Genomic DNA, 18,294 nt, shown 5'->3' on the forward strand with positions numbered 1-18,294 from the left:
CATTTTTCTGTGACATTTCTTCTTCTTTAAAAGATTTATTTTCTGGCATTTATGAATGTTTATATTTGTTTTAATCTCCTGTTTAACTTTTTACTGTTAGGTTTTAAATGGTATTCTTTTAACTTGCACCAATTAGCCTATACAACTGTTTGCTTATTCTACTTTCCATTTTTCCTTTCTCATTTCCTCCCAACTTTTGTTACAACATGTAATATTTGTACATTTGTCTTCCATCCTCACCACAAAATTTGTTTCAGTAATTCGTATATTAAAATCTTCACTATAACAAGTTCTTTTGCTGAAGATTTTGCAGTTATTTCTTGGTTGGATGAAGCTTATCCTAGACCAGAGGTCCCCAACCTTTTTGGCACTGGGGAGTGGTTTCATGTAAGACAATTTTTCCATGGTTGGAGGGGATGGTTTCGGAATGATTCAAGCGCATTATATTTATTGTGGAGTCAAACCTCTCTGCTAATGATAATCTGTATTAGCAGCCACTCCCCAGCACTAGCATCACCACCTCAGCTCATCAGGCATTAGATTCTCATAAGGAGGGCAAACCTCGATCCCTCGCGTGTGCAGTTTATAGTAGGGTTTGTGCTCCTATGAGAATCTAATGCCGCTGCTGATCTGACAGGCGGAGCTTGTGTGGTGATGTGAGTGATGGGGAGCGGTTGCAAATACAGATGAAGCTTCTTTCGCTCACTTCTTGTTATGCGGCCCAGTTCCTAACAGGTCACGGACTGGTACCAGTCTGTGGCCCAGGAGTTGGGGACTGTAGCTCTAGACTTCTGAAGAAGGGCTTATGTGAGTGCCATGTTCCTGTATGTTTAAAACTGGTTTTCTATAACCTTGACACTTGAAGGACAAGCTGGTGGGCACAAAATCTTTGGTTCACATTTTCCAATAATGAGTTTTTCAGAAATCACTGTTCCATTGTTACTTGTTTTATATATTGTTTTTGCATAGTCTGATACCAGTGTTAATTCTTTTGCCCCATGACGTACTTGAGATATTTTTTCTTTGAAATCTAATAGTTTTACTAGATTATTTCTTGAAGTTGTTTATTCTTGGTTGATCTTCTAAGGCTGGGGTCCCCAACCCCTGGACCACGTCACCACCTGAGTTCTGTGCCTCCCCCCACCCCTGTACATGGAAAAATTATCATCCATGAAAAGTTAGGAACCAGGTTGCACAGGAGGTGAGCAGTGCAGGTGGAGCTTCATCTGTATTTACAGCACTCACCATCGCTTGCATCCCCCTCACTGGTACCAACAAGGTTGGGGACCGCCGTTCTCAGGTGTCCAGTAGGCCCTTTCAATGTGTAGATTCAGGTCTGCTTTTGTTTCTGGAAGGTTTTCTTGGATTACAATTTTAAATATTAGTTCTATTCCATCGTTTTGTTTTTCTTCTTCTGGGATACAAATTAAGTGAATGTTATTTTTTTGACCTGCCTTCCATTTTTATCACTCTCTGACCTTTTTATTAAGTTCTTTTTCTCATTTTTGTTTTCCCTGCTTCTCTTTAATACCCATTGTTAAATTTTCATTTGAATCTATTCTGCCTTGGGCATCTTATAATTTAGCCTTCATTTTCTAAGCTAATTTTGCCTTTTCCTTCTGTTTCTTTCCTGAGTTCAATCAGTCGTTTTAATCACTCCTGGTAGTTTGTCTACTTTAAGATTTAGAATTTCTGATTCATGGTGCGGATTTTTGTATCTTCCAATGTTTGTGGGAGTGCATTTAATTTAGTTTGGAGTGTTGCCTTAGAGTTTTCTTCTGTTTCATGGTCCCTACCTACGCCCCCTGCCGAATTTTCTTAAGTTGAGATGTTTTGGTTCTCATTTTCTGATGTTTTTATAACTGTATGGATCTTTCTGTCCTTTTTTTCCTCATTTTTGTGGGATTGGGTATTTTAAGATTCCCAGCCAATGGCTTGCTTTTCTGTCAGTATAACAAACTCTAGATTCTTTAATATTTACTTCAATGTGAGTAAATTACATATCTTCACATTTTTTTTGTTTTGCTTTTGTCTTTCAGGACCCTTAAGTTTTCCCCTTTTGCTTTTTTCATCTTCACCACCCAAATGCCAAAGGATGCCCCCCCTTCCTTCCTTCCTTTGTCCCTAGAAGCTTCTTTTGAAGACTGACACCTCCAGCAGTGTGCACTTTTAAGTCCCTTCCATGTAAATCTCGTTCTAACTGGACACTATCGTAGTATTTTCAGATTCAGAGTGGATTTACTTGGATTGCCACAAAGCCCTGCAGCATGAGCAGGGTGGGCACAAGCATGGGAGATTGTTTCCTGAGATTTTTAAATTTGTAGTTGTTTGACATTTGGGTATGTTTTGTCTTCAAGTTAGGCTGAGAATGTGGTTTTTGTATAGTTTTATTTAATTTTATTTTTTATTTATTTAATTTTTTAGAGACGGGGGTCTCACTGTGTTGCTCAGGCTGTTCTTGAACTCCTGGCCTCAAGCAGCCTTCCTGCCTCAGCCTCCCGAGTAGTTCTGGCTATAGGTGTGAGCCTCTGTTACCGGCTCCTTATTCTAATTTTGGTTTGACTGCCACTGTTGTCAGTTTCCTTGGAAGTCCATGGCGATGATTAAATTGTCAGAACTGAGCTGATGTTTCATCTTCCTGCTTAAAGGGAAAAACTAGTAAAAAATATTTTAGGGGTTACATATCAACTGTCTGAAAATTACAACTCTATTCATAATATTACTACTGATCCTATTCAGTACTGTTATAGCATGTTGCAGTTTTCCCAACACTTTCACATGCTGCTTCTAATCATCCCCCAGAAGAGATTAAATAAGTTCCTAATGTCATGTAGCAATCGAGTGATAGGCCCACGACTTAACACAGGCTTTCTCATTTAGACTCTTTGCCTTTTCTGCTATGCTTCATTACTTAACCTTGATACCCAGTGGATGTCCAAACTGGTGAACCTCCATTAGGTTTATAGTGAGTATATTTAAAAGTGATACAAGCCATGAACCTTCATAGTATGGTTTGGGTGGTGGGTTAATGGCTGTTTTCTGTTGATGCATATTAAAAGATTGATTTAACTGTTCTTTCTTCCTCTTATCTTACAGGACCAAGCCATATGTCATTCTATGTTCGAGCCCACAAAGGGTCAACACTTTCTCAGTGGTCTCTTGGCAATGGCACTCCAGTCACAAGTAAAGGAGGGGACTACTTTGTATTTTACTCCCATGGACTCCAGGCCTCTGCATGGCAGTTCTGGATAGAAGTACAGGTGTGCATTTCCCAGCATTGCTCACCTCATTGATCAGGTTCCCAGGTGGTATTTAGCAAGAACCTTGGGTTCAGTCTTCTGACTTCAGAACTAGAGAACTAACTGATTCTCTCTGGCAGGTCTCAGAAGAACATCCTGAAGGAATGGTCACTGTGGCCATTGCTGCGCACTATCTCTCTGGGGACGACAAGAGATCCTCCCAGCTGGATGCTCTGAAGGAGAAGTTCCCAGATTGGACATTTCCCTCTGCTTGGGTGTGCACCTACAATCTCTTTGTGTTTTAATCTCGTGGATGAGCTCTAAGTACATACCCATTGGATCCTCCATGTGACACAGTTTCTCCTTACGTTACGTGGATGTTTGTAATGTAAGTCCATGAATTTTAATGAGCATATGTTCAAAGAGGTTTTTGGGTCAGCACTCTTCAGGGCCAAGCACTATTAGGGTTAAGCTGTGGGACAGTGATGCATGGCCTTTTGACACTTGAAAATGCCAGTTTTCTGGCACTTAAGCACATGTGGGTACTGCCACTACACACATAAGTCATTTTATGTGATTTTAGGGACAAAAGCCAACAAACCACTTCAATAGCTATCCCTCTAGGATCATGAAAGATGTCAACTGTCAGAGCATTGTTAATGAGCAAAACCATCTTGTTGTGTCAGTGGATGGTGAGGAAAATACTGTTCATCAGGGTAATGATTCCCCTTGAGATCTACCTCTGTGTAGGTCATTGGCAAATGACTGCCACAAAGATTGAGGAAGAAGCTTTGGGACTCTGCTGAGAGCTTCAGGCAGCCTCTGGAGTGTGCTTGTGTCTCTGTGCTGAAGCCTGGGCCCCTGACGTGGACCCTGTGCTGAGCCGGTGAGTCACTGTCCTGACAAGTGGTCACTGAGATCCATTGCTGTGCTGCTTTCCTGAGGTGGTTTTTCAGTGCCTGTTCTCTGAAACTTGGCTGTTCCACGTCTCCACTCTCCCAATTTGAAAAGGGGACTATTTGGCCACATTTCCTACTGGGCTTTCATAGGTTCTTTTGGTTCAGAATATTGTTTGTGCAAGTATATGGCCTTAACTTCCTTCCTCAGAGCACTGAGTTGCCACTTTGGCTATTCTGGGATTAAGGAGGGTTGGGAGTAGTAAATATTTATTCTCTTTGCTTTATTCATACAAGGTTAATCCTTTATAATTTTATTGATGCACTGGGTCCTCCTCCTTTTTGTTTGTTTCCATCCAGTTGAATAGTTTCTTGGTAACTTACTGGTCCAGAGGGGCTGGCATTCCTGAGTTGAGGTGGTGGCTTGTACTGGAATGAGATGGTGTTCAGATCCTGCATAATAGCAGCACTAGGACTTAAATGTGGTTTTCACTTTGAAGATGGCCATGTAGCTTGTGAGTTGTACTATAGCAGCACCTCATGTGGCTTCTTGGTTCCAGCAGTGCGAGGGTTTGGTGAAACCAGCAGTAAACTATGCTAAGCTTTTTTTGTTCCATTAGGAAATGTAAAAAGTTCAACGAATTGAGTTTAACAAGCATAGCCAAAAAACAGGTGAAAGAAAAGCAATAGTAAAAAAAAAAGTTAGCTAGACTTCTCGAGTGATGGAATGAGGAATGTTTCTTGAAAAGTGGCCCTTGGATCTGTCTGAACAGAAGGAGCACAGTCTGTATCACAGGAGGGAACTTTCTTGAAGTTGCTTGTGCAATGTGTATGATGTGCTTTCTTAATCATGCTCCTCATATTGCCTGCCTAATTTGTGATTCCCTAAAAACTAACTGGGCCCATGCAGACAGCAGGGCTGTCACGTGCATCGACAGTGCACATTGGAGTCGTTGCTTTTCCTGGACTTTGTTATCTGCTTCAAGTGTCTGGCTCCTGCTACATTTATCTGTCAGGTAGTACATAAGGTATGCAGGGTTTATGTCTTGTATAGAATCACAGTTGTGGAGAAAAAGTTAACAGTAGTAATTTCTCAATGAATTTTAAAATACAGGTGTGTTTTCTGTCCCAGTGTTTAATCTGAAATAGAGTACTAGAAATTATAGAAAAAGCAGCAAAATCCCATGTTGGAGACATATAAAAAACACATTGTTCCCTGTGATCCCCCCCCCCCCTTTCAGGAAGGATGCTGTTACTCCTTTTCAGTAGTAATCATCGTTTTCCTTTTGCCCTTGGGTTATTTCCTCATTTCCTTACGCAAACCATTCTCTTTTGGTTTTCTTAGCATTATGAAGCTTTGATGTTGTACAAGGTCAGAAACAAGACGCCTGCTAGCTTTCAGGGCATGCTCAATATTCTGGGAAGTTGTGTTTATGCCAGAAATGGTCAAATAATTACACACAGTATTCGTGGCTCTATTAATAAGCACATAGTCTGTCATATCAGTTCTTTTTAGAAAAGGATATCTGATCATTTGAATAACTCATTTCTAAAAAGGTCTTTTCAGGCTGAAACAAATGCATTATTTTCTACAGAATTTAAGTAGCAAGCACAGTACTGCGTATTCAGGGAAAGTGTGAAGAATTGTGATTTCAAAGTACTTTGTTCTTGTGTTTGACCTAAGAATGATTGTCACATGAAGTGTCTGTTGCCACAATTTAACAGATATAAATAAGCATGATAGGATTCCTTAAGATGCAACACCAAGGGGCCACAAGCCAGCCTGCTGACTCAGGAAGCTGTAGGAAGAATGATTGTGTCCGTCCCTTTCCTTTCACTGGTTTACTGACGTGTTGAGGATTAATTGTGGCCTTACAATGTTACTGAAATAAACTTTTTAACATACTGGTTGATGATATCTTTTTAACAGAAAAATAGGTCTATGTTCTCCCATATCCCCCATATTTCAAGGGTTATTTCATGTCCACAAAGCCTTTTAATTGCTGTTAAAAAACCTATGATGGCTCATGTGGGCATAATGGCTATTTTGATGTTAGTTTAACTTCAGTTGGAATCCTTTTTTTAACCTTGGAATGAAATGGTGCAGCTGAATTTCATAGAAATTAGTGGCCTATTATTTGGTAAATGTTGAGCTTCAGCATATTTAGGGGTTTTAAAACATCTCCACTGGGAAAAAAAAAAAAGTCACCAAAGGACTAATGAAGGGCATTTTTTTTTTTACTGTGGAGTAAGGGTGGGAGGGAGAGAAGAAATTGCCTTTCAGCCAGAGCAGTGTCCCACTGCTTATTCTAATCGCCACAGAAGGAAAAGGTACTGCCACTCACCAAAATAGAGCAGGCACTTTTGAGTTCAAAGATCTGTGCAAGTTATTTAGCTTTCTGAGTGAATTTGCTTAGAACAGTTCACTACAAGGTAAAACAGCTGAACAAATTCTATTCCTAATACTCCTCCCTCCTCTTTTAGGGCCAGTAAAGCCAAGATGCAGTTATGCCTCTTAAACTTTTCAGCTGAAATACTTATGAAATTTTGGAGTACATCAGTGTATTTTTTGACACCACTACTTCCATAGTTGAGTTGTAAAAATACAGCATGTTGACAATTTCTTTTCTCCAATTTGGCCCTACATCATGACCAAGTGGGATTTATCCCAGGAATGAAAGGTTGGTTTAACCTTTGAAAAGCCATACAATGCACCACCATATTAACAGAATGAAGGATAAAAACCACATGACTATCTCAACAGATGCAAAAAAAATTTTTTTTTGACAAAATCCAAAACCCTTCCATCATAAAAACACTCAAATTCTATAAAGAGGAATTTCCTCAGCCAGATAAAGGTTATCTGTGAAAAGCCAACAGCTAACATCATACTTAGTAATGAAAGGCCAAAAGCTTTCCCAATAACATGAGGAAGAAGACAAGAATGTCCACAGTTGCTACTGTTACTCAACATTGTACTGGTGGCTCTAGCGAGGGCAGTTTAGCAAAACAAATAAGAAGCATCCAGATTGGAAAGAGCTTAAACTCTCTCTAGTTGCAAATAACATGATCTACATAGAAAAATCTTGTCAGGAATCCACAAAAAAACCCGAGTTCAGTAGTGTTGCATGATCCAACGTCAATATACAGAAGTCAACTATTTCTAAACACAAAGAACAATCCAAAAATGAAATTAAGAATTCCATTTACAGTAGCATCAGAAGAATAAAATACTTAGGGATAAGTTTCACATACAAGACATGACAAGTACAAGACATGATAAAATATTGCTAAAAGACATTAAAGATGACCTAAATAAGTGGAAAGACATTTCCTGTTCATGGATTGGAAGGCTTAATATTACGATGGCAATATTCTCCAAATTGATTTATATTTGAATACAATCCCTATCAAAATCCCACCTGCTTTTTCTTTTGTGCAGAGATTGACAAGCCAGTCCTAAAAATCATATGGAAATGCAAGGCACCCAGAATAGCCAAAACAGCCTTGAAAAACAAACTAAAGGCTCACACTTTCAAAGTTTCCTACAAAGCAACAGTAATCGACAGTGTAATACTGGCATAAAGACAGACAATAAATCATTGTAATACTTGAGAGTCCAGAAATAAACCTATCTACCTATAGTGAATTGATTTTCAACAATTCAATGGAAAAAAAGTTTTCAATAAATGGTGCTCAATTGAATATCCATAGACGAAAGAACAAAGTTAGACCCCTACTTCATACTGTACACAAAAATTAACTTAAAATGCATCAAAGATTAAATGTGGGAGCTAAAACTATAAAACTCTTAGAAGAAAACTTAGGCATAAATATTCATGACTTGGATTAGGCAGTGGTTTCTTAGCTATGACGCCAAAAGCACAAGCAACCAAAGAAAAAATAAATTGGACTTAATCAAAATGAAAAATTTTGGTGTTTCAAAGGACACTATCAAGAAAGTGAAAAGACAAGCCCACAGAATAAGGAAATATTTGCAAATCGTATACCTGATAAGGGTCTACCATCCAGAATATACAAAGAACTCTTACAAATCAACAAAAAGATAAATGACTTAATTGAAAAACAGGCAAGGATGTGATAGACATTTTTCTTCAAAGATGTACATGAGCCATTAATGAGATTCCACTTCATACACAACTTGGGTGGCTACAACCAAAAAGACAATAACATGTTTTGGTGGTAGAAACTGGAACCTTCACATCTACCACTAGTGGTAATGTAAAATAGTTCAGGTGCTTTGGAATGTGGTTTGGCATTTCCTGAAAAAATTAACCAGTTACCCTATGACCCAGTAGTTGTACTCCTAGAGAAATCTGAAAACATATTGTCCACACAGAGAAACGTGTGCATTAATGTTAACAGCAGTGATATTCAAAATAGCAAAAAAGTGGGAAAAAACCCAAATGACCTTCAACTACTCAATGGATAAACAAATGTAGTATTATCCACATAACGGAATATTACTCAACCTCAAAGGAAGGAAGTAGTGCTATTCAAGGATAAACCTTAAAAACATCATGCCAAATAAAAGAAGACAGAAAAGTCCATGTGTGTTTCCATTTATACAGAATGTCCAGAACAGGAAAATCCATGGAGACTGCATATTTAGGAATATAGGAAAAGTCACATCATTTTTAATACCACTTATTAAAAAATGATGCCTAGTCTCCTAATACACTTTTTGTTTGGTGAATACAATATGGTGTACATAATTTTCTGTAATTTCTTCATTATATCATGAACATTTTCCATGTCATCAACATGTATTGTTTCTTCCAATATTCTATTTTCAGGCATCTCAGATGCTGCCGACTCTTGATGTTCCCATCCTAAATCTACATATAAATAAAGATTTTAAATAAATTTGTATTTCTACTTATTTCGTAAGGAAATTCTAAGAGGTGGAATTACAATGAAAAGAATGTTTCTATGGCTTTTACTACACATACTTTTTGCTGTTAACCTGAGATGATCAATAAACAAAAGTTTGTATAATGGTTTTATTGCCCTTTACCAAGTTAAAAAAAAATACACATTACAGAAGTAGCAGCAACTTTAATTACAAGCAAAGGTTGACTTCCACCCATGTTCAATGACTTCTTGTTTTGGTATCAGCAAATAATTTCAATGTATCTAGTAAACTTGAAATAGTTATACTGAATATTTCAATCATTGGTTAAAATTATGGCTTAAACAGTTGATATGTGAACCAAAGAACATGGCAAAATAAAAATGGGGTTTTAAAAATTAAAGTTTATAAAAAATAAAAATGAATTACCAAAGAGAAATTTTCTGTAAACTTGCCAAATTTCTTGCCTTGGAGCCTTCTATTTCTGTTAGTTGAAAAACAAAAACTTTATGGAAGAAAAGATTCATTCATTCATTCATGGCCTAAACACCACAGGAATACAGTTAACTTATTGGTACCCTGCTTTCAAGAATGTGAGATGAACTCATCAGCATAGTGTTTTACTTAAGATATCTGAAAAGATCACAGCTCTTTATAATGGTACATCATTTTTATTGATTGAATATTCACACCAAACACAAAAGTAATGCTGGTTCTTCTCCCTAATGGACTAGGACAGGAGAAGAAAGTTCAGTTTAGTTTCTTGCTGGGCTGCATGTACTCACATGCAAAACATGATCTTAAGATTCAGGGACGGGTGGTTTAAAACAAAGTCTTAAATAAAAATAGCACCAGAAGGACTAGATACTGATAATCACATACGTCACCCATTTAGGAGTTTTATTATGTAAAATTATTGCACTTGTAATGTAAAAAGTAAATGATAGTAAATTACCCAACTCAATAATTTTAGATAGTTTGATGAATTCTGAACTAAGCTATTTCAAAATGGTACTGAGTTTCCCTTCAAAGGAAACCTGGCTAAGACAACTAAATCTAGCCGTTTACTTTAAAAAGCAAGGATAGAGGACCATGTTTTGTTTCCAAACTATAATTGCACTATGAGAAGAGAGCCTATTGTACATAGTGGTACGAATTTGGTCCACATCAAATACACTGTTATTATAAAAATAAACAAGTTTGTTTTGTAAAAAATAACATTGCATTCCTTGTTCAAATTGCACAGTAAAAACAAGCTATCTAAATTAATACTGTTATAAGGTAATTAGAATTACATACAGTGGACATGTGTTTAGTCCAAAGCAATTAAGGAGTATGCAGTTCTATTTTCATAATGTATGAAAACTAAGTCATATCTAGAAATACATAAATTATTTTAAAAGTTTACAATGAAGAATGCATTCTTTACACACTCATTTTTAGTAGCCGTGATAATACAGAATTCAGCAGTCTATTTATATAAAAGTCCATTTTTATTCAATTTACAAAAGCAATAAATAAGAAACTACATTAATTTGCACAAAACCTATTCCACTTCCTTCATGATCACTGTGACCATTGCTGTTACTTTATGACCACGCTGATAAACCTGCCTTCCCTTATAAAGACTGCTCATTTTTGGAAAGAAGAGCAAGTCCTGTTTCTGTTATCTATAGTCATGCAGAATCCAGCATAAAACCTTACAAATTATAATACAAGCCCTAAAAATATGAACAGTGCCTTTGAGTATATTTACATAAGAGTATTCACAAAAAGATACAGTTCTTTGATACAAAATAGTTTAGTGGTATCTAACAGCATAATTGATGAGAACCCATCAGACATCTGCCCACACTGATCTAGTAGGAATCAAGCTTGCTAAACAGGTACATTAACTCACAGGTAAATTGCTTCCATCAATTCAGGACTGGGATTTAACAGGCTGGTAGAGCCAAGGACAATGTCTCCATCACACTGGCACCTATTATGTCAGTGTAGGCATCTACTCAGGAGGACCAATCAGAGTCCAGCGAGCTCTATTCAAAAGAGCAAACAGGTAGCTCAAGTACCTGATAAGCTACAGCAAGCACCTTAGCATTTATTTTTTGAAAAGCTGTCTGGACACACACTGAACCAGAAAACACGTTAAGAAGCTCTAGTGAAAAAGAAAGCTCACCTGGGGCAAAACAATCCCTATGGTTTTAAGAGCTACCAATCTTTTAATAAAACCAAAATATTCTCATGTACATCTGTACAATATTCTTTATTACTTTCTACTGCAGCTTAAAAATATTTTTTATAAAAGTTGCTTTATTCAATATCACATTTTTATGGCGTCAAAGAGATTTCTTGGAGGAGAAAGAATTAGTTAAAATCTAATAATACTTGACCAAAGAGTCTCTGAGCTGAATTCTCTCCCCCATTAAATTATCCAACTAAGTCGCAGTGTACTCTGTTGCACACTGCTGCTAATTAATACTGCCCATCGTGATGGTACTTCAGTGTTGTTAGGACACAGAACAGTCGTAAGTCCCATCCTGAAAAGGTTCCTCCTCCTCTGCTTGGGCTGTGTCCTCCTCTTTCCGGCTGACCATACTGTTAACCCTGACCTCGCCCTGGGGGATGCCTCCATGGCTGGAGGAGCCCCTGCTCTCCTCTGTCCTGGGGCTAGTCTGTTCAGGAGTCTTACCCATAGTTACTGGCTGGAAGGCATCAGGTTGGACCTGCTCTTCTGTTACTTCACTGAGCTTCTGCAGTTGTGGCTTAATGATGTTTAAGAATGGCTTATATCCAGGGCTAAGTAAAGGAAAAAATATTAGCTCTAGTCTGCCATGATTCAAAAGGCTTGGTAGACTATGTTATGGATAAACTATTTAACACTGATATGGTAAGAGCAATGAGAGATTATAGGGGGAGGAAGTAAGGAGGTTGGAAGGAAAGCCTTGGGTGCCCTGCCCAGCAAAGAGGGAGCTGTGCATAGAATGCCTGAGCCTTAAATTTCTGAGCACTAGAAGCAAAGACTGACATTTTAAAAGCAGTATTACAACAAAATATTATATCTTACAATCGAAAGACCAATAGGATTTTAGACTTGAAAAACAACCTTCAGACATTTAACCTACATGCACTTGGCAATTAAGGAAAACCAGATCCAATTAAGGCAAGTAACTAGCCCCAAATCCACACATAACTGGTAATAAAGACAGGGCTAGAATCCAAGGCTCTTAACTTCCATGCACAACTCTTAATTTGGATTTTCTAGTAACTGCCATGGAATGTTAAATTCACATAGACCTTAACTTTGTATCTTTTCTTTTCAAGTAGACATTTTTAGGTTATAACTTTCAATCCCACAGGACTAAAAATCTTACGTTCTCAGTCTAATTTTAAGTCCATTTGTACTGCATCAATTTTAAATCAGTGACATGCATTCACATTATGAACTGACCAATGCTCTAACTTTACTCAGTGGATAGTACTCACTTAAATAGTTAGGCATAGAATCGTTACTAAAGAAGTATCCTTAAAAATGAATGCAGGAAAGCATTTTTATTTCTACTAACCTAAAAATATCCAAAATAAATGAACCATAACTAAGCCTTAATGCACAAGGACAGGATTCACCCGAGGACACAAGCCTAAGGAAACCAGGACTTACCAATCTGTAGAGGCCCATCGGTCCACCGCATGTAGCCCTGTCTTTATGTTCTGTAACATCTCTCCATCTATCTCTGAAGATTGTATAATAACCAAAATCTGATTGATTATTGAAGATTCTCTGAGAATCAGGCCTATAACAATGCACCAGTCCAGGCATCCTGCCTCCATGAAAATGTGTAGCAAATACCTATATGTAAGCAGAAACAAAATGATTTAGGGAGAAACAAAAAGATGTCAAGAAGGGCAATGAATATTAGGAAGTAGCCCCTGTAAGTCTGTTTGTACAGATACCCAGAGTAGGCATTCTGTGCTTTCAAATAGCTGAGAAACTCACCGAAGCTGGACCTGGGATTTATGAGGCCCTTTACTCGCCAACTCCATGGAGATGTGCTCTAGCTCTGACTGAGTTAAACTGAGTGTGGAGAAATTTTCATCCACCATTGTCCAGTCTCCATCCACCATGGAGCTACTTTCAGTTAAGTCTGTGGCTGAACCAATACTGCATTCATCACCTGATGAAGAATTGCCAAAAGTTATAAACCAGCTTCATGGAGAAAATGTATTTTCCTTTAATTTTAATTGTTGACTGCTTCTCACATATTGAATTCCCCTTTGGATTTTGAAACCAAAGCATTAAGTCCATTGCTAAAATTGCCATGTGAACAATAGCAGATGTTTTTTAAAAAGTCATTAGAGAGATACGAGACATTATGTACCTTCGGATGGAAAAACCATCTACCACCTATGAAGTAGTCTTTCCTGCCTCCCCCGCAAAAATCTAGCTACAATTTGATCAAGTTTCTAGATTCAGCTAACAATTTACAGGAAATACAGAGGAATCCATTAAACTAAACCATGAAGATGCAATCAGTAGAGCCCATATTGTGAGAAAATCTACAAAAGCAAGTTTCTTCCTCACTGAAGATGAATAAATTTCATGGTTGGGGGTGAGGAGGAATGGGAGGGTACAGAACATTCACTTAAAAAGAGAATTAAAAACACTATCACAATGTGTGAACCTTATTTGGATCTTGACTCAAACTATAAAAAAATTTATGATGTTTATCAAACAACTGGAAATCTGAATACTTACTGGGAATTATCAATTTTTTTAAGGGATGATAATCGTACTATGGTTATATTTTTTAAAAAAAGAATCCTTGTAGGAAAAATACTGAAATGTTTACAGATAAAATATATCATGTCTTGGATTTGCTTCAATTAATATAGGAGTGGGGACATGGATGAAACACATTTGGCCATGAGTTGATAAGAATGGAAGCTGGGTCATGGACAAATGGAGGGAAGGGGTCTACTATACTATTATCTCTATTTTTTATATATGTTTGAAATTATCTCTTTAAAAATTTTTCTAAAAGAAGTCATGGCACTACTTTACATCCATTACGGTGACTACTATCAAAACCAGAAAATAAGTGTTTGCAAGGATACGGAGTATTTAGAACTCTCATCATAACTGGTGGGAATGTAAAATGGTGCAGTTGCTACGGAAAAAAGCATGACAATCCTTCAAAAACTTAGAATTACCAAATGATTCAGCAATCTCATTTCTGGATATATACCCAAAAGAAATGAAAGCAGAGTCTCGAAGGGACTATGTTTATAGCAGCATTATTCACAATAGCCAAAAGGTAGAAGCAACCCAAGTGTTCCTTAATAGATGAATGGATAAACAAAATGTGGTCTATCCATACAATGGAATATCATTCAGCCTTAAAAAGGAAGGAAATTCTGACATGTGCTACAATGTGGATGAAGTTGGGGACATTATACTTTAAGTCAAATAAACGGGTCACAAAAAGACAAATACCATATGATTCCCTTATATGAAGTACCTAGAGTAGTCAAATTCATAGAGACAGAAAATAGAATGGTGGTTGCCAATGCCTGGAGGGGAAGGAGGAATGGAGAGTTGTTATTAAATAACAGATACAGAGTTTTAGTTTTCCAAGATGAAAAGTGTTCTGGAGGTTGACTGCACAAGAAGGTAGATGTAACTACTGAACTATTTGCTTAAAAATGGTTAAGACAGTAAACACTACTGAACCATTTGCTTAAAAATGGTTAAGACAGTAAATTTTATGTGTGTGTACTCTACCACAATTAAAAAAAAAATGTCAGCTATGAGCCTCCCCACATAGCAGCTCAGGTAACAGTGATGACAGACTGATAAACATTAGATGAATGCCTGGCCATTAAGAAATCTGCAAAAAAGCAGACCAATTGCTGTTTAAGCTCCTAAATTTTATAACCCTATACTGACATAAATAGCTTCAAAATTTCTTCAGTTTGTAATTCACCCATAGTACAGAAGTGGTGTACATTTTTTGTAAAGGGCCAGATAGTAAATATTTTAGATTTTGAAGGCCAAGAAGCAAAATGAAGGATATTATGTAGGAACTTGTATAGCAAAAGCAAATTTCTACAAATTTTTTATTGATGAAATAAAAAATATAATAAAGATAACAGAGTAAAATTTTTATGACCCAAGTCTAGTTATGGTAAGAATGAAATTATATGGGAATAACATTTTGCTTACATGGGGCTCAAAGTTAGTGTTTCCTTATCATCAAAATTGAGTGCAAAGATTAATTTATTAATGCTGATCCATACTGAGATTTTACCTATTTCATCTATCTAAAATATATATGGCAAAGTATGGTCAAGGCCAATTTGCCCTTGTTCTAGTACTTGCCCATCTTTCTAGCAGATAGTAATGGCTAATCCTCCAGGATTTGAAGGAAGAGAGTGAAGCTTTGTCTCTGAAGTTCTATAGCATATAAACTTTCTTCAAAGGAACTGAAGGAAAGCTAGGACTTAAAATGACATTTACCTTTATTAGATAAAGGTGACAGGAAGGCATCTTGCATTTGTGGTCCATGGGATGAAGGTGTGTCTATCTCATGATGGGTGGGGCCAATGTTGCTGAGCCAGCTCTGACTTCGCTGGATGTCGGAGATGCCAATATCCATCTCAAGATTTAAAAAAGGGTCTGCTGACTGAGACTTTAATAGCTGCTCTCCCACTGCAGGGTAGATCCAAAACCAAAAAATGGGGGGAGAAATTCAAGATGCACATACCGCCACTTCCAATTCAGGTGTTAGCCTCCCCCACCTGCCCACCCCCTACTAATAATTCAAAGCCAACTACTGTCCTACACTATCATCCACCCTAAAACTAGAGATGTGGGACTGTAACACAACAGACTGACCATATAATGCCATCTAAGAGTAATATCATCATATCTCTTATTGGAACTAGGTAAAACTTTATTCTGTTGATCTTCTAAGTGATTTGCCTTGGTTCTTAGATGACATGAAGTTTCCAAATGCCTAAATAAAAAGTTTGTTTAAAATTTTCATAAATAATAATTAGAACAGTCTTCATAAAAAGATCAAAACTGAAAAACTTTATCTTTTAATTTTTCTTTCACCAAAAAATACAGTTTCACTTTGGCCTCTCCTTGGGCCATTTAGAAGATGGCCCAAGTTGTCAAAGACACATTTTTAATAATTCTCTAGAATAAGTTCTGTCTGGTAAGTCACAATTTAGGTTATTTTGAGGTCCATTTCTAACTAACTGGTTCCAAAACTCCTTCCTGCAATAAAATAAGCATGAGTAGCTCTTATATTCAGATAGTTCTCAACTTGTTTATAATCTAAGGTAACAATGATTAGATTTGTGAATTAGACTTTAAGGTTTCAAGACACAGAGACACAGGTTCTTCTACTTTATTTACATAGTTGATCAAATGGTGGATGTTCCAACTAAGGCACAAAGAGTTGGCTTTTATCTGCTTCTGAGTTTGGAATGAAAAGACTTCCTTGAGTATCAACTAATAGCAAAATGTCTAAATATTTGGAGTAAAATACAATTCTCCTTGGATAAGTGACACAAAGTCTACATTACCTATTCTGTATTTTCCATTTTTGAAAGGAGAACTGATAGAAGAGGATGGGATGATGGGAAGTGGCCACAGGAAATCTTTGTGGAGTCTCTTCAAGGCTATTACAAAGTTGTCTACCCGGGCAGCTCGGGTACGTTCCTTGCATAGCCAAGTAATTAGTTCAAAGCCCAGCTGGGCTGCAAAGCAGCCAAGGTCTTTTAACCGCACATCTTCTAAGAGGCGCCGAGCATGTCTCCAGAGCATCATGTCAATGTACATGTTCTCAGCACAGTCACTGTCTTTGCTCCACCTGTAAGTGGAAACATAAGAAAGCTACAGAATAGTCTTTACTGGGGGATTTCACATACTTTTACACAGTAGCACCGACAAAGCTGACAAGGAGGTAAGAGATCCAAGATCTAATTCTGACTGAAGAGGATGATAAAGCCAGGACTACTACTCTGTGTGATACCACAACCTGTTGAACACCTGGAACACAGTAGGCCCTTAAGAAGTATTCATAGAATGAATACATGGAATAGAGAAAAAAAAAAAAAGGGCACAAAAGAACCAGAGCAGGAAGAGGGTGGCGAGTGGTTGAAGCCCATTTTTAAATTCAAGGTATGGCTAAGAAGATAGTGTTTTCCTGGCAATTGTTTACATTTTACTTGTACATAGCCCATAATAGTGTGTGTGTGTGTGTGTGTGTGTATGCACACGTATGCACGCATGTGCTGGGTGGTGGTGTTAATGGCCAGTGATAAGAGAAAGCAGTAAAACATCACAATAAAAAATGTTCAATAAGCTTTCACTATGTGCCAGACATGGTAGTAAGAATACAAACGATATAATAGAAAGGATTTGGTAAGAGAAAAAAACAAAAAACAAGAACATGTGACAACATAGGAAGGAATACCTTACAAGCTAGAGAAAATTTTAATGTTTTTATAATATTTAGTGTGAGTTCATAGTTCTCTCTCAGGAGACAATAACCCATCTATGAGTGATAGAGGTTTCGGTCTCCAGAATACAATTCCTTTTGGTTCTGCCACTGTTTGATGACTTCTCTAAAAGAAAAAGGACACAGGAAAGTTGAATGCATGAGCATTAACTTTTATTTTTTGTCAGAGGTATAGTTGGAAAGAAGGGTAAAACTATTGACTTTGAGAAGGCTTTTGGATTATCCAGATTTATCTATCTTCCTTTTTAATCTGGTCCTCTATCATCAGCGGTAATTTAAAGTTAGTTGCATTCAGAACAGGTACATCCAGACCTACTCTAGATAAAGGGGCAGAAACTATACAAAGAGTACATAGAAAGAAGTGAACTTAGGAGAGAGAAAAAAGGGAGGCCTTCTGTGTGGTCTTTATGCCTTTAGGAATGGAAAAAGGTATTGCAATTGGATTAAATAGTTGTTTACATAAGACCCAATTTTATAAATACTCTAAAACATACTGTGTCACAGATCCCAAAAAACCAGTAATGGTTCTTCATTCTTTTACCTTTTTCCAGAAGGACCAGACGGCATACTTAGTGTTTTCTGTAAGTTGAATTTACTAGGAAGAACATTTTCAGCTGACTGGGATAAACTGATGCTTCGATTCCTGAAGAACTCAAATCCACCACTTGAACTGGGTTCCTGTGGTTATATACAATGAACAGTACAGTTAGAGAAAGACGCCATGTAGGTGTATGGCCTACAAAAATTGTACAATTTTG

The 18,294-nt window shown here is 37.3% G+C and overlaps 2 protein-coding genes across 2 annotated transcripts in view; one reads left to right on the forward strand and one right to left on the reverse strand.

Moving 5' to 3' along the window:
- The window catches only part of ERMP1 (endoplasmic reticulum metallopeptidase 1), a 43,265-nt gene extending 39,611 nt beyond the window's left edge, over window positions 1-3,654 (forward strand). The window contains exons 14-15 of the mRNA XM_012647408.1: window positions 3,097-3,260; window positions 3,380-3,654. Coding sequence (XP_012502862.1) covers window positions 3,097-3,260; window positions 3,380-3,544 — 329 coding nt within the window. The 3' untranslated portion in view covers window positions 3,545-3,654. The remainder of the gene's footprint in view (window positions 1-3,096; window positions 3,261-3,379) is intronic.
- A 5,152-nt stretch (window positions 3,655-8,806) lies between these two features.
- The window catches only part of RIC1 (RAB6A GEF complex partner 1), a 41,603-nt gene continuing 32,115 nt past the window's right edge, over window positions 8,807-18,294 (reverse strand). Inside the window, exons 11-17 of the mRNA XM_012647382.1 lie at window positions 18,078-18,214; window positions 16,599-16,885; window positions 15,523-15,714; window positions 13,003-13,180; window positions 12,667-12,855; window positions 11,698-11,804; window positions 8,807-8,994 (exon numbers count right to left, since the gene is read on the reverse strand). Of these exons, the coding sequence (XP_012502836.1) occupies window positions 8,807-8,994; window positions 11,698-11,804; window positions 12,667-12,855; window positions 13,003-13,180; window positions 15,523-15,714; window positions 16,599-16,885; window positions 18,078-18,214 (1,278 nt within the window). The remainder of the gene's footprint in view (window positions 8,995-11,697; window positions 11,805-12,666; window positions 12,856-13,002; window positions 13,181-15,522; window positions 15,715-16,598; window positions 16,886-18,077; window positions 18,215-18,294) is intronic.

The sequence above is a fragment of the Propithecus coquereli genome, unplaced genomic scaffold, assembly GCF_000956105.1.
Source record: "Propithecus coquereli isolate 6110/MARCELLA unplaced genomic scaffold, Pcoq_1.0 Scaffold267, whole genome shotgun sequence".
NCBI classification, from domain to species: domain Eukaryota; kingdom Metazoa; phylum Chordata; class Mammalia; order Primates; family Indriidae; genus Propithecus; species Propithecus coquereli.